Source organism: Acinonyx jubatus, chromosome A2, assembly GCF_027475565.1.
Source record: "Acinonyx jubatus isolate Ajub_Pintada_27869175 chromosome A2, VMU_Ajub_asm_v1.0, whole genome shotgun sequence".
Taxonomy (NCBI): Eukaryota; Metazoa; Chordata; class Mammalia; order Carnivora; family Felidae; genus Acinonyx; species Acinonyx jubatus.
The window spans coordinates 96,942,434-96,955,053 of NC_069383.1; the positions used below are offsets into that span (position 1 = coordinate 96,942,434).

General features: G+C 37.4%; 1 protein-coding gene across 4 annotated transcripts in view; it reads left to right on the top strand.

The window, feature by feature from the left end:
• The window catches only part of STK17A (serine/threonine kinase 17a), a 41,305-nt gene that overhangs the window by 18,182 nt on the left and 10,503 nt on the right, over positions 1-12,620 (top strand). For all 4 annotated transcript variants that reach the window (XM_053218666.1, XM_053218664.1, XM_027071589.2 and 1 more), the window contains exon 3: positions 2,878-3,022. In XM_053218666.1, coding sequence (XP_053074641.1) covers positions 2,878-3,022 — 145 coding nt within the window. The remainder of the gene's footprint in view (positions 1-2,877; positions 3,023-12,620) is intronic.

The window sequence follows — 12,620 nt, forward strand, 5'->3', positions numbered from 1 at the left end:
CTCCTACTGGTACATGAAGTCATAAGCCATACTTACAATTAATTTATCTTTCTGTCCATAGCACATTGCACAAGACCTAACATGTTTGATTGGTATTTGTTCATTTTTAAGAGTGAAGGAATAAAGATCTAAACCAACCTTTAAGCAGGATGGAAATGGAAATGCTAGTTTCTATAGAAATAGGAGTGTTTGATGTTCGAGGTTGGGAGCTAAAATCTAGACAAGGTGCAGGCAACCAAGAAAACGCAGTGACTCTTAGCCTGCAAATATCATGTATATGGCTCTGCATAATGTTGATCAAAAAGATACTTATCTCCTAACTTTCTAAGGGCCACTAGAAAGTTGAAATTAAAAGTTCTTAATATGTTTTATAAAAATAGGTTTTTGTAAAATTTTTTGTAAAAAGTTTTTGAATTAATGTTTTCATAACATTTTTTTTTGGTAAAAAATTGTGTGTAATTCATAATAAAGTTAATTGCTGAGTTTCTGAATAGTTTTAAAGTAGTGGAAAACAAGCACTACTAAAGTAAATATACCATAATATACATGAAAATCTTGCTGTAGTTAAAAGATAGGCACAACAAAATGTAGTGTTTCTCTGGCTTTATGTAAAGGAAGATACTTCCTGTGAAGTAGTTGATAATATTCTTACATTTCCTGTAACCATGCCTAACAAATGCTTTTAATGTCGCAAATTGTTCTTTAGTATAATTTTGTTTAGATCCACTAGTAAATATGACAATGAGTTAATGGGCCAAGCTTACATTTAAGCAGGTATAAAATAGGGTGATTGTATCAGAGGGTATATGCAAGTCTTGCTGGTCACTGAAAGCTAGCTTTTACAGCTTTGTTAATAGTCTGCATTTGAAATACATCCTTGAAAATTTTCAGAAAATGGTAGTTTTGTGCTTCGTATCTTGTGCTTATGTAAAGTACTTAAATTATGTTAAGGCAAGAATGGGTAAACTTTATAGTGAAAAGAACTAACAATAAATTGATCTTAAATTTTAGGTAAAGAAATCATTGTACTTCTGTAAATTGACCTATAGTGAATTTTATTGTGGATGCTAGTAATGAGCGGAAAGACTCAGAGGACAATAAATTGTGATTGGAAAACTTTTTCAACCAAAAATACAGTTCTTTGTTTTAGTTGAGGAACACGGACAGTTCTGAGTGTAACAGGCAAATTGTGGTGTGTGTATGCAGAGGGCTACGTGGGCTATATGTTATATCATGGTGCATCGTGCTGCTTAGACTGAGTTGACACAGTTCATACTGACTTTTACTTTAGATCATCAAATCCATATTAACAGTATATGGTACTCCTAGGCTGCCATTATTACTCTGTAATTGTGTTGTGAATGTTCACCATTTCCGTTCTTCTGACTTGTATATTACTTTAACTGTGCCCAGATGCACGATGGCCATTTTACACTTAAATAACAAAAATGGTTTTGATGCTTTCACATATGGTTTTTTTCATGCTATAATCAAAATGTAATAAAAATTCAGTTGTGTAGGTTTAGTCAAAATGAAAACCTTATCAGCCAATGAATTATTCTTTCACTTTCGTCACCTGCAGCTGCTCAGCTAAACTTAAATATGTTCTTATCTAATTTTGGTGACAAATTGTGTCGCCTTATATGGGCAGAATTTGGAAATAGGTTGCTTTAACAGGAAAGGAAATAACTAAATTATCTTCTGAAAAGGAATTCAGTAAGTAGCTCTTGTCTGACAGCAGCATGGCTGTTTGCAGTTAGGTATTCCATGTCAATTCTATAGCAACTTTATGAAAGCAATCTTGCCTTTTTTTTTTTTTTTAACACATAAAAGAAATTTTGTGATATGACACGAGCTGTTATTTATGGTATGAATGAATGTTTAAGTATGGACTTTTTGCTGAAGGGAAATGAACATTTTTTAATGTTGATTTCCCCCCCGCCCCCCCACCTTATTGGCAAAATTAGTTAGAGAAAAACTGAGATGCTTTGGCCAGAGGTTGAAAGAAAATTTAAATCAGTACTGCTCTTTTGGAGAGGATAGGCTCTTCCTATTAAAATTTTAAATGCACATTCCCTTCAGTCCAGCTGTTTCTTTCTAGATGTCTACCCTTGAGAGCTCCTCACACATGAGTAAACATATGAGAAATTGTAATGTGCCTTCTCATCACAGCATTGTTTATAGTTGTGAATCATTAGGAAGAAAGTAAATGACCTTCAAAGGAGAATGGTTACATCAAGTATGGTTTATCTATTCACAGGGATGTAAGAATTCAAAATTACAAAATAGATAAATATAAAACCATCATGGAAAGATTCTTAAGACATGTTTAAAAGTAAGGGTTGTGGAATAGTATCAGGAGAATGTGTCCTATATTACCATTTGTTTTTTTAAAAATCCAGGCAACTAATATTTTTGTATGCATTTAATAAGTATATATTTTTAGAAACTCTGGAAGGATATAGTACACCAAAGGGAGAATAGTGTTTATCTCTAGATGTGGCTGTAGGATTGGGGAAGGGGTCTTTAATTCATTGAAGAGCATTTGCTTTATTTTCATTGTTTGTATTTTTTCTAAAAATAATATTTCTATGTGTTTTTCAACCAAAAATTCTCAAAAAATTTTCACTTGAGAGTGTGTTAATACATTTTACCATTAAAGTTTAATTTTTGAAGTTCTTAATCTGAACTCATATTTGAGGCTTCACATTTTTATTTTAAAAAGACAAAAGAAAAATGGATATAGGGACACACACTCAAATTATACTTTACCTAAATAAAGACACTTAATATGTAAAATATTAAGAACAAAAAGGCTAAATATTTTTAATGAGTCCTTTTCCTTTATAATTAAAGTATGCTTCTACCCTTCTCTAGTGCTGCTGGGGGTGAAATCTTTGACCAGTGTGTTGCAGACAGAGAAGACGCCTTTAAAGAAAAAGATGTTCAAAGACTCATGAGGCAGATATTAGAAGGTGTTCGCTTTTTACATGCTCATAATGTAGTACATCTTGATCTGAAGGTAAGATCTAGATTACTTTACAATTTTGAGATTGCTAGAGAATGACACTACAGATGTAACATATTTTTAACAGTGATTTATTAAAACATTTATCAAGGTTGTGTATTTTATTAGGTAATAAGGATATAAAGGTTGTGTCTGTTCTTATCCTCTAACCAATTAGTTATATTAAGGAGGTAATGCACATCTGTGTACATAGAAAGATAAATAATAATACTTTGCTCAAGAAACGGAGCTTAGAGGATATTGGTGGGGTAGATGAACTCTTCCTGGTAAGAGACAGAGTTTGAGCTAGACCTTTAAAAAAAAAATAGGATTTAGATAGAGAAAATATAGGAAAATGTAGAAAATAGAGGATAAAATTAATTCACAAGAGTTAAGAGTACTTGTTGGGCAAACATAAATGGAATAGTGTCACTGGAATTGAGAGATGAAATAGGAGATGCTGACAATTGAGGAAAGGCCAGATTCCAGGGGTTTCAAATATCATGAAGTGGTAGATGACTTTTTAGCAGGGATATCTGAAAAACCATGTTGTAGAAAATTGGGCTGCAGTAAATAAAATAGAGAACTAAAGAAATTAGAGGTGGGTAGATTTCTTTTTCTTTTTCTTTTTTTTTTTAATGTTTATTTATTTGAGAGAGATAGAGTGTGAGCAGGGGAGGAGCAGAGAGAGAGAGGGAGACACAGAATCTGAAGCAGGCTCCAGCCTCCACGCTGTCAGCACAGAGCCCAATATGGGGCTCATGAGAGACATGAGATCATGACCCCAGCCGAAGTCAGACGCTCAACTGACTGAGCCACCCAGGGTCCTCCGAGGTGGGTAGATTTCTAGTTTAAAATTATCAAAGAAGGAAGGGGAAGAGGGAGGAAAGAATACACAAAGGGCAGTTATGATGCTTTCAAGTGATCAAAATGCCAGCTGAAAGTAAGGGAAGCAAAAAAGGAAATTTTATTAGCTAAAAATTCCAGGGACAATTCCAACTTAAGGAATGCCACTATTCATTAATTCAAATATTGCAAGTACATAGTTGGTTTTTCTTCGGTCTCCAGCTCTACCTTCTCAAAATGGCAGTAAGATGGTAGTAAGTTAGATGCTGCCATTTTAGCCTTACAGTTGTCCAGAGATTCAGCAGGAAGGAGCCAGGTTCTATTTATTAGCTCTTTCAGAAGTTCTGAGATTCACTCTCATCAAACTGACTTAGATCAGTCTGGAACTAGTAAGTGTGTCAGGGGGACGTTGGGGGTGCTGGGTTTTGACTGGCCAGGCCAGCATTACCAGTGTCCTTTGCTCCAACCTGGGAGGGTTAAATTCCCCCTCCCATCCCAAGTTTTTTTTGGACTGAGAGTGGGGAAAGGATGGATTCTCAGACCAGTTCTGTTTCAGAAAGAATAGAGAGTAGGTGGGCGATCAGGAGACAGACAGTGAATGTCCACTACAAGTATCCTTAGCATAGTCCTTCAGGCATCTGGGGTAGAAAAGTCTAAGATCCCTGCTGATGGTTGCTACCACATGAAGTCCAGGTGTAGCTATGGGGAAATGAAACATTCCTCAAGGACTACACCAGTGGCTCCAGTTCCTTATTAGCCAGAGGAGTTCAGGTTAGGAAGGAACGTCACCTGAGGAGGCTGAACCCCTGGACCCAAAAAAGGCTTTCCTATCTTGGACTTCTGCCTCATTTCACTCCTCATCCTCTCCCAATCTATCTTGCCCTCTGCTGTAGTTTGCCCCGTAGCAGAAAGTAGACACTTACGGCAGCACTTCTCCAACTTTGACAGGGATCAGGATCACCAGAAAAGGCTTATTAAAGCAAATTGCTAGGCCCCAATTCCAGAGTTTCTGATTCAGGGAAGGGGGTGTGTGATGCTGATACTGTGGGTCCAGGCACCATTTTGAGAACTCCTGCTGTAGGGCACACCGTGACACCTGATAGATAGAATACTGTATAAATAACTGTGTCTAATCTTTACTGCATGAAGGAACACTCTCAAGGAAGAGTGAACAGTGTGTACTCTGGAGGTTGACTTCTAAAGTAAACTTGATAAAATTCCATTTGAAATAAGGGGGAAGGGTAATAGTTATTCCCTCAAATAGTAGTCCTACCGAAAAATATAGGGGAAAGAAAACAGTTCGGAAACTTTCTTGTTTTTTTCTGAAAAATGCCAATTTAAATTCATTCTGTAAACATATTTTTCTAAAAGATAATTAATTTTTTAGTACGGTAGCTAAAACTCATGATTATAACACTGTAGACTATGGTAGTTATAGTGTCATTTTTTGAAGGTAAGTGTGGACATGTGTGTACCCACATGTAGTCCCAAGGTATTAAAGCTGAAGTGGCCTTAGAGATGATCTAGGTACAACCCTCATAGCAAGAGTGAGGGAAGTGGGGCTTTGTTTTTTTTACTTTAGCCTGTCATATGGTTAGAAATTCAAAGATCCTTGCTGTAAGAAATACCCAACTGTGCTTCCCTCAGGAACACAGAGAAAGAGATGGTCTCTGCAGTCCAGACTTCAGTGGACTCAGACTATAAGAAGCCTCAGTTAGTGTCAGCCATGCAGAAGAATTCCCAAAAGTAAAGTTTGTGCTATGCTTGTTTCCATATTTGGTTTCACACACTTAACTTTTATTTTTTATGATGTTTTGCTAGTTTTGTGAAGTAAAAGGACTTCTAGGAATGAACCCCAATTTAAATAACATTGCATTTATAGGAAATATGCTTTCGATTTATGACAGCTCAACCTATGACTATTATTTAGGAACTAATTAAGTAGCAAGTCAGGTTGCCAACACTATGTGTCATGGATCTTTGATGTTACTTGAAAGCAGCCAAGGGTGAAAATTAAGTTCTTGAATACCAGGTTTAACTGGAAATTATATCCCTTTCTCCCCAATACACTCAGTATAAATCATATTCCTTTCTCCCCACTACACTTAGTGTAGAATTCTTTCTGATTTAATAGAGGCCTTGATGATGGGCCTTTGATGTTGGAAGCTGGACTCTTCATGTTGCTTAGGCCCAGAGGAACTAGAAAGAAGAAGGGTGGCCCGATAGGTCCTCAGCTTTTCTTCTGCCCTCACAGTCTTCACATGTGCAGTCAGAATTTGTCTCTAAGTGAACTGCTGGAGGGGGAAGGTTGGAGGTGGGGTTGGTGTGGCAGGAGTGCAGATAGGAATGATTTCTACCAAAAGGTCATCTGCGGTTGGCTTTCTGTGACTTCTGTGAATCTGGACAGAGGGTCTACTGTCCTACTCCGTTTAACAGCTGTCCGCCCAATGACAATTTATGCTTGTAATGTTGACTCTGAGTTTCTATAAGAGCCTGAAAGCTACAAAGCTAAATATGTTTTCTAAAGGTTTAATTCTGTGAATTAGAGAAAAAAATAGTTTTAAATCTATGAAACTTGGTAATCCCCATGTATAGGGTAACTTTGAGTTAGTAGACTATTTGTTCTCCATTATGGTTAAAATGGGAAATTCTTGTCACAGAGACAAGTAGTAGTTAGAAGTTAGAATAACTATTATAGTTGCTCCTATAAAAGAGATAATTGACACAATGGGAAATCTGCTACTTGGCTTCAGATCAGACTCCAAATGGGCAGTTTGCCAAAAGACTGATTCACTGAAGACTCTCAGCCAAATATCTTAAATTGAACATGGCAAATGCTTTGAGGGGTAGCAGATGCAGATTTTGGAGTGTTTCTAGGACGACAAAAATAGAAAAGACACTAGATTATGATTAGGGGAAAGCCCATTCATTTCATGTAAATCATGGCGGGACTGACAAATCTGAGAAACAACAACTCTAAAGTCAGAACAAACCTAAAAGCCTCAAAATAATCTCAGTTGGTGAATTAGTCATTGGCATAGTGGCCTGCTTTTACTTCAGTCAGAGGAAGGTCTTGACCAAAAAGAACACAAAGAAATCCAGTCTTAAAACCCAGTGCTCCTTGTGTTTGGATGGTCTTCTGTTGGTAGGTGTTCAGTTGTTAGCTTGTCCACCCTGGTAGATGTATATGATGAGAAGCTCAGGAGCAGACCAGGAACTAGAAGCCAGAGCTTTCCCTTCTGATATTTAAGTTGATCATTGACAGTTTGAAACCGTAACATTTACTTGAACATTTCTAAACAGCCCCCCAGACTGATTTAGACAGTATTATTAACCTATTTCTGTACTATGACCTGGGTTTTAATAAATAAAAAGCCAATTAACTTGGATTCTCATTGCCTGATAAAAATGTTCCTTAAAATTGTATCCATGGCACCTTAAGGCTAATTAATAAGCAAGTTAGCCTCAACTTTACAATGATCTTACCCAGAAGTGGTTGTTCAGTAAATGTTAAATGGGTTATGTACAAAGATAAAGATACCAAGATAAATGAAAGGATTCCCCCATGAAACAGAGAAATAAGATTTTACAAAGACCTCCCTACTGCCTTTGTCTATTTGAGGACAGTTTGTGTGTTTCCTTTTTTCCCCCACTTTCATTGCCTCTCAATTGACCATGTCATTTTCTTTCTTACCACCTGGGATTCATGCATCTTAAATAGAATTAAATATTGTGAACCACAACTTCTTTATCATGAACTGGATTCCCTAGAAAGGAGGCCTAAGCTGTAATGCTAATGCACTTCTCTTTGTTTTCAGCCCATATATTTCACTTACTGGAAGTGGGTATATTTTGCCATCAAAGACTGACAGATTATAGTCCTGTAATTGTACTTGTTTTATTTAGAGGAGTAAGATCTGTTTTTAAAATGTACCTGTGTTCAAACCAAGGCACAGTTGATAGAAACTACATAATAAACATTAACTGAAATTCCATGAAAGAGTTCTGATTTTATGAGATGTATTTTTTCCTAGCAACATCTCTGTCAACTGTTTAAGGTCTCTCACATTGGTAGGTGATAGATGCATGTGACTGGGCCTAGATTTCAAATACAGTAATGTTTTAATAATTTGATCACACTAGTTGAGAATTTACTACATTACCACCACACCCAACTAGTGTGGGTTTTACTAAAGAAAGCATTTCCCAAGTAATGTAAAGTATAAACAAAACATAAGCTGTTTTAAGCTTATGAAAACATGTAAGCTGTTTTAAGTGAATAAATGATATTTAAGAACATTTCACAGAATGTGCATGTTTTATTAATCATAAAATGGACCTTAAGATATGGTGAAGATTTCCACTTGGCAATATTTCTTTTGGCATTTTTTATGTACTGGGAAGGGCAAAACACGTTCAGTGATGAATATATGTAACAGAACCAAACTTCACTCATCTAATTTGCCTGAATAATGACATTTTATTTTACTATAGTATTTCATTAATAAAATAAAACTAAAATTACCTTGAGAAGTCTTGGGACTCATAATCCTAGGTTTTTGCCTTGAAGAAATTGCTAGAAGCTAATTAACAAGGAGAATGTCACTTTATAATGAAGTTTGTTTATATATATTACTAAAACTTCTCGTTATTTTATCATTGAAAAGAGAGATTGATTCTAACACTGATCAGCTGAGCATTTTTACTCCTTTTGTGTGTGTGTGTGTGGCAAGGCAGGGGTGCTTTACCTGATTTGGGTATTTATAACAATTTAGCATGCCTCTGCAGCCCAAGCTTCTATAGTGACAGCAATTTGGTTTTGTCTTTTTGTTCAGTTTTAGGTTTTTACTGTAGCCAAAACTTTCTATGGTTTTAAAAAACAGGTTTTTATATAAAATCACAGATTACACTGAGCCATGGTATGGTTATTTTCACTGTTGAGAAGTCTGTTTTTGTGAATGAAGTTTTCAGAACTTCATATGTTTTCAAAATGAAGTACAGTCTGTGATTGCATAGTGGTAATATGGACATTATGCAAGAGATGTTAAGAATTCCTAAACATTTATTGGGATATCACTTAGATCCTTTTTTATTAACAACGTTTATAGCTGCAGTGTTCAGTCCAGTACCACTAACCATTTGTGGTTGTTGAGTACTTGAGAACTGTGATGTATTCAAAGTGTGAACTCTACACCAGATTTCAAGGACTTAGTATGGAAAAGAAAAAGCAAAATATCTCAATAATTTATATATTACATGTTGAAGGGATATCTTAGACATATTGAATTAAAAAATAATTTCATCTGTTTCATTTTACTTTTTATAATATGGCTACTAGACAATGTTAAATTACATTCTGTGACTTGCAGTACCTTTCATAGGACAGCACCAGTTTAGAGAGTATCCACAGATAATTAAGCCAGAATGGCCTGTAACGTAAAGATCGCTTAGTCTTTCAACTTACTTTTCAACCTATTACAATCTAGCTTTTTCTCCCATGGTTTTACTAAAAATTACTTTCTCAGAAGTCTTTCAGACTTTGGTTATTTGCTATATTCAGTAGCTTTTTCTTAGTCCTCATTCTTTCCCTCATCCCATTTGATGATCCTCTCCTTCCTTTCTTACTACAACACGATGCCTGTTCTTTGCCTCCCTCTCAGACTGCTATTTCTGAGTGCCTTCATCACTCTTGTTGTCTCTCGTTAGATGTGGTTATCAGCCAAAACTCATCTTGGCCACTACTCTTCTGCCATATTCTCTTCCTCTTGTTTACTTCCATGGTTTTAGTCTTGCCTCTGTGCCCTTGCTTTCCATAGCAGTATCCTCAGCCTTATATTCTCTCCAGACTGAATTTCCAACTGTTCTGGGTGGTTCTGCGGGCACCTCAGATTCTGGGTCTGAGAATCAAAATTGAACCAGTTGTCCTCTCTTGCTGACCTGACTATATTAGTCAGTGAATGACATAAGCACCTTATTGTTCCTGCTCCTACACAGCAACAGTCACAATGGGCTGTGGATTTTGCCACTGTAATGTGTAAAGTTTCTTCTGTGTTTTTTCATTCCATGCTTCCATGTTTTTTCATTCCATATCCCTCACTCACGCTCTCCCTTTCAAGACTTTAAAAATAGGATAAAGGCACATTCTTCAGAGACATTCTTGTATTTGATGATACTTTGCATGTGTCATGCTATATATTGGCTCACCTGTATGTATTCTTTGGCATGTGACGTTTTCATTTCCTGGAATGTCCTCTTGCCCTCCCCTGTGGTCTGACTTCTTCCAGTTCTTCCAGAATGGCTCAGAAAGCCCTGATTCTTGTCCGTCCACCCTCTTTGTGCCTGCCACCACTTTTGTCCCTTTCACCTTTGTGCTGTTCTCCAGTGTGCAGTCCCTCCACTAGTAGCTTGTCCTTGCCTTGGGTGGGGTCTTTCCTCTCCCTGGAATGCTCCCTGCCTACCCCACCCCCCAAAGTATTCTGCCATGACATTCCTTCTTAGCATTGCTTTCTCCCCAAATACTGTCTTAGAGAAACCTTCCCCAACTATTCTGAATATAACATGCATATGCACACAAACACACACAACAGGCACTGTCATCCATTACCCTACTCTGAGTTCTCCTTGGTGCTTAAAACTACCTGAGGTATTATTATTTATTCATATTTGTTTGTCCCCATTAGAATGTAAGGTTCCAAAAGAACAGGGAACTCACGTCTTATTTTCTGTTATTTTTCCAGTATGCAGTCTATAATTTTTTTTTTTTTAATAAATGTCAAAATCCTTTTTATCCTTCAGGGTCTGCTCACTTACCTCCTGTGTAATTCTCCAAGGCTGAATTATTCCCTCTTATTTATTTGTTATACCTGAGCACTTTGTCTATGACAGCACTTAAAATGCACAGCAGAGTTAGTCAAGCCTGATATAGGTGCTTCTGTTTTCTCTTCTGATGGTGATCTCTCTGTCAGTAGGGACTTGTTATCACTCATATTTACAGTGCCTCCACTCCTGACACAAAATAGACACCCTTCAAATTGTTTTTTCTACTTAGTTATGTTTTTTCCTTTCTTTCAAACAGCAAATAACGTGTGCCTCCCATGTGCTGGCATGGATCCTGGTGCTATCACAGTGACCAGTACAGTGGCTCATGGACCTTTAGATTCTCCCCATCCTCTGTTTCTGAATCCAGACTTTGAATAATCTACAAGTATTTTCTGATAAGGGCAGAATGGATGGTTGGGTCAACGTTGAACCCCTTTAAAAAGGGACTGTCTACACTTCAACTTCTTTTTTCATATTGCAGCTCTTCACTGTTGAACATTGTTAGAATCTGCTTCACTGCCCTCCTGGGTCTTCCCAGCAAGTTGACACCAGGAAAAGAAGAATGAGGAAAAAGTATACAAAGATACTTTTGTGAGAGAGAGCATGGCAAGTAGGAGAGACTGAACAGTGTCCATTGAGACTCACTGTCCCTGGGCCAAGGGCAGCAAGTTTATAATGAGGCTGGAGAGCTAGGCAGGAGCTCGAATTAGCAGCTTCCAAATACATTTGGAAGTTAAGAGTAATGGGAAGCTACTGAAGGGTTTAGGCAGGGGGGTGACCGATCAGATTTATATAGTGCAAAAGCTCCTTCTGGCTAAGTATGGGCAAAATAGATCCTAGCAAACCATTTAGGGTCTGTTGCAATTAAGCAAAAACTGATGGTAGCTTGAATGATTGTTTTCTAGTTGGAGAGAAATAAATAAAGTTTAGAAGTGCTTACATTTATGATTTAAAATCAGTAGGATATGGTGACACATTAGTTAAATGAGGAGAAAGTGGGGAGAGAGGAATGACCGAGGTGATTCTTAGTGCTTTCTTCTGCCCTGCTGGGTGAGGATGGCATTCCCTGGGGTGTAATGACCATTGACATACAGGAAATCTGATTTGGGAGGGAAAATAGGAGTCTGGTTTGGGCATGTTGAATTCGAGATAGCCTTGAGACATCAAAGGAGAGAGATTAGGTAAGCAGTTGGTTGAAGAGTCTGAGCCAGAGATAAAATCTGTGACTCCTAATGTATAGGTGATAATTAAGCCTTGGGTACAGATACCTTGTGTGAAGTGAGAGTGTGGAATGAAAAGAGCAAAAAGCCTCAAGATCAAGCTGTGAGAAGTCCACCATTTAATGGGCCAGTTAAAGGAAGATGAGGAGACACACACAACAGCCAGAGTATTAGGAGGAAGACCAGGGTAGTGTTTGTTCTGGAAGCCAAGAGAAAAAGAGTTTGTAAACAAGGAAGGAGTGGCGGCAATGCCAAGCATTGCTAAGGTGGTAGTCCAGAAAGCATGGAAATATGTCGCTGGATTTTAGTGACCTGAGGTAGAGGAATGAGGACACAGAAGCCCAGTGGAGTGGTTGAATATGCATGGAAGGAAAGGAAATGTTAACATTCATTATAAAACTCTGGAGAACCACAGTGTGATGGAGAAGACAGAAAAATACAATTAGCTAAATAGTGGGATAAGTTTGCTATGTATAAGATGTTGTGGAATAGAGAGGGGTCAGGCATCCAACCCTCCCTGGAAGACCAGAGGGGGCATCAGAAAAGGCTTTATTGAGGAATCAGTGCTTTGTTGAAAGCCACCATGCATGGAGTGAATGACGAAACTGAATTTGTCCGGGAGAGAGCTTCCTGAGAAAAGGCAATACATAATGCAAAAGCATAAGATGTGGGAGTGCACATCTTGTTTAGGGATTACAGCTTGTTGGATTTGGAACACAGATTGCCTA